Below are 3,234 nucleotides of genomic sequence, written 5' to 3'. Positions count from 1 at the left end.
TTCTACTGCCGCTCTATTACAAGTCCATACCAGAGTCCCCTTTTCCAGAATCTTCCACAACCCTGGGAAGTTTTTGGCAGAAACATTGGTTGGTTTTAACAGCCATTCCCAGTCAACCATCTTCTCCTTTGCCTCCCGTAGGATAGATGTCAACTCATTTCCCCAGATACTTTGCAGAGAGGGTGGTAAGGGAAGTCTGCTGTCGCAGCGGGCAGGTTTCTAGGAAATATTATTTTTCTCCCTATGAAAGGAGAAGACTGAAAAAATGTATTCTCTTGCAGTTCTGGCCAGCTCCCTGCTTCCTGTTTTTGTCTGAGTTTCTGATGACACGTGAGATGAGAGCTGGAGCCAGGGCCGCAATAGCGGCAAAGCCAGGTTTGCGCAACGTAGGGGCAGTGGGAAGAGTCGAGGGGCGGGACCGGAGGGGGCGAAAAAATTGGCTGGCGTCTGATGGCCGCGGGGCACAGCGGAAACCCGGGGGCGGTAGGGCGGCGGATTAAGGCGCGCCTGCCGGTCACCGCTGCTAGTCAACCCACTCCTGCTCCAGGGGAGAGGACAGTCCTCAGTGGGCGGGGCACGTTCTGGGGCGTGGCCAGCCGGCCCGCAGAACCCCGCCTATTCGGGGGCGGGGCTGGTCGAAGGGGTGGGGCCGCGCTCCGCCGGGGCGTGGCCTGTGGAATCTCAGAACATGAAGACTCGGGGTTGGGGCGCGCGTCTCCAGGCGCGGGGTTCCTCCCACGCAGCCTCCCATTCAAAAGATGCCGAAGGGGCGGCGAGGCGGCCAGAGCCCCACCATGAGCCAGCGGCCTGCTCCGCCCCTCTACTTCCCGTCCCTCTACGATCGCGGCGTCTCCTCGTCTCCGCTCAGCGACTTCAACATCTGGAAGAAGCTTTTCGTGCCGCTGAAGTCTGGCGGGGCGGCGCCGGGGGGACGGTCCCTCCCTCAGGCGCCCCTGCCGCCGCCACCCGGCCTGGGGCCCCCCGGCGAGCGCCCCTGGCCCCCGCCCTGGCCTTCCGGCCTGGCCTCCATACCCTACGAGCCTCTGCGCTTCTTCTACTCGCCACCGCCAGGGCCCGAGGTGGCTGCCTCGCCCCTTGCTCCCCGCCCCACGACTCCCCGGCTCTCCTCCGCCTCCTACCCCGAGGAGTTATGCGAGCTGGAGATCCGGATTAAGGAGCTGGAGCTACTCACCATCACTGGGGACGGCTTCGACTCCCAGCGCTGTGCGTGACCTCCTTGGCCGGCCTTGACTCGCTCCCCCCCTTGGCTCCATGCCCCCCAAATCCCCTCCCCGGCAATGTGGCCACCGGCTAAGACTTCAGTCCAGATCCCAGATCGGCAATCCCCGCCCTCAGCACCCAGATTCACTCCTCCTGGATTTCAACCGACGCCCTCCCTCATCACTGTCAGGATTTCGTGAACACTCTTGTCCCAAACTTCACCCTCCCTCCATCCTGAGCCCTTTTGGTAATCTGGACTCTCAGCCTGCAAACCTCCATCCACCACCACCCCATCCTGCACTTGATACCTCCTGCACCATAATTGTCCCGTCCCCTGTGGTAGTAATACTACCATCACCCGCCACACACAAACCCCTTCCTTTAGAGACCTGAGCTTTAGTGTTTACCTCCAACTGCGGCCCTCCATGTGAGGAGGGGGAAGCGAATAGCAGTTGGAGTGTAAGTAGAGGTGGGAATTGTGCAAGACCCAGAAAGCCCAAGGACAGTTCACTGAGGGCCTCTGGGGCCCTCCACTTCTTAATGCTGGAAGGTAACCTCCCTGTGAACCCTAGCCCTGGCTCTGGTAGCCCTCTCACCAGGGTTTTGGACTCTAGATGTTAGATCTAAAGTCTTAGGGCTCTGGATGAGGGCAGACCAGGTGTGCTCTGATGTGGGCAGGATTCCTCTAGCATGCAAGCTGACTGGTTGTTCTCCTTGAAGGGTAAAGTTAAATTTGATTCTACTTGACATGAGACATCTCACACTGTAGAATATTCACTAGCCATAGGCTGTTCTGCAGACTTTCTATCACCTGTTCCAGCTAAGGCTTGCAGTTCAACACTGGAGGAGGGAAGATTGTTCTAGAAGGACTATCCCCGCTATTATAAACAACCACACAGGTTAAGTTGGTTCCCCTGCCACACACGGAAGGGGAGTATGAAATAACCTAAATGTTTAGGTTAATGTGGCCATGAGAATGGTCCCCAACTCATCAGGCACCCTGTAAGGTCCTCTTCCCCAAAGGCATGGAAAAAATCCCTAGAAAACAGGCTGAGTCTTGGACCTCTTTACTACATTTTCTCCACTTAAACATGTTTTGGCTGTTAGGGGTTTTTTCCTACCCATGTTGGGTTCTGGGCTCATGCAGGGAGCACACAATTGCGTCCCAGAAGCTTACTTTGGAAGTGTTAGAAGAGCCCTTATCTTTACTACAGCCATGTTTGTTTTGCTCTCCTGCAGATAAATTCTTGAAGGCACTGAAAGATGAAAAGTTACAAGGACTGAAGACAAGGCAGCCTGGAAAGAAGTCAGCCTCTCTCTCCTGAGGATCTGCCCCCCAGAGCTAGGGCAGCTGCCTCCTTAGGTGTTAGTGCTTAGATAATGTGTCCCATTTGTTGTCGTGTCAAAGATCATTATTTTCTGTTCTGTATTTACTGCTGTTCTCATTGCTCCCAGCATGTACTCCATATACAGTGCCCACTTGTGTGGTAAATCTCTTGGTTTATCTGCTCTCTGTGCTGCTGCTGGGGGAGCTCTCTCACAGGGTCTGGAAGCTGCTGCCCAGCTGGCATTCAGGGGATGCCCCCCAACACCTCCAAGTGGAGGGAATTGGGAAAAGCCAAGGGCAATATATATTTGGTTGTGGTGCCCCTACTTAGAAAGGCTCTTTGAGGACTGGAACAGATAGTTGGCTTTCAAACAGCTTTAGTCCTGGGAAGAGTTTTGTTGGATAGCTTTTGGACCACAAAACTCTTTGATGATCTGATCAAAGCCATGGTCCTTCCTAGAAATTCACGTGCTTATTATGTACCAGGTACCCTCCTAGACTCTTGGGATTGGGAGTTGGGGAGACACAGACAATAAATATCATGATATGGTATCACAGATAACCTGCTAAGGGGGAAACAAAAATAGTAGGGCAAGGTTGGTCAGGAGGGTCAGAAGAAAACAGGGTGGCATTTCAAATAAGGTTTCTAGAAGAGGTAACATTTAAATAAGGTATGAAGGAAGTTG

The 3,234-nt window shown here is 54.3% G+C and overlaps 1 protein-coding gene across 1 annotated transcript; it reads left to right on the top strand.

Annotated features, from left to right (window-relative positions):
• Positions 1-758: 758 nt before the first annotated feature.
• On the top strand, positions 759-2,546 carry CUNH11orf91 (chromosome unknown C11orf91 homolog). The gene is made up of 2 exons (XM_047070784.1): positions 759-1,224; positions 2,461-2,546. The coding sequence occupies exons 1-2, from the start codon at positions 759-761 to the stop codon at positions 2,544-2,546; spliced, it is 552 nt and encodes a 183-aa protein (XP_046926740.1).
• The last annotated feature ends 688 nt before the right edge of the window (positions 2,547-3,234 follow it).

This window comes from Lynx rufus, unplaced genomic scaffold (assembly GCF_022079265.1).
Source record: "Lynx rufus isolate CCGP_SWC_20201006 ecotype Redwood Valley unplaced genomic scaffold, mLynRuf1.p SCAF_9, whole genome shotgun sequence".
Taxonomy (NCBI): domain Eukaryota; kingdom Metazoa; phylum Chordata; class Mammalia; order Carnivora; family Felidae; genus Lynx; species Lynx rufus.
Note: the sequence above shows the minus strand (reverse complement) of the source record. Positions and strands in the feature narration are given on the sequence as shown.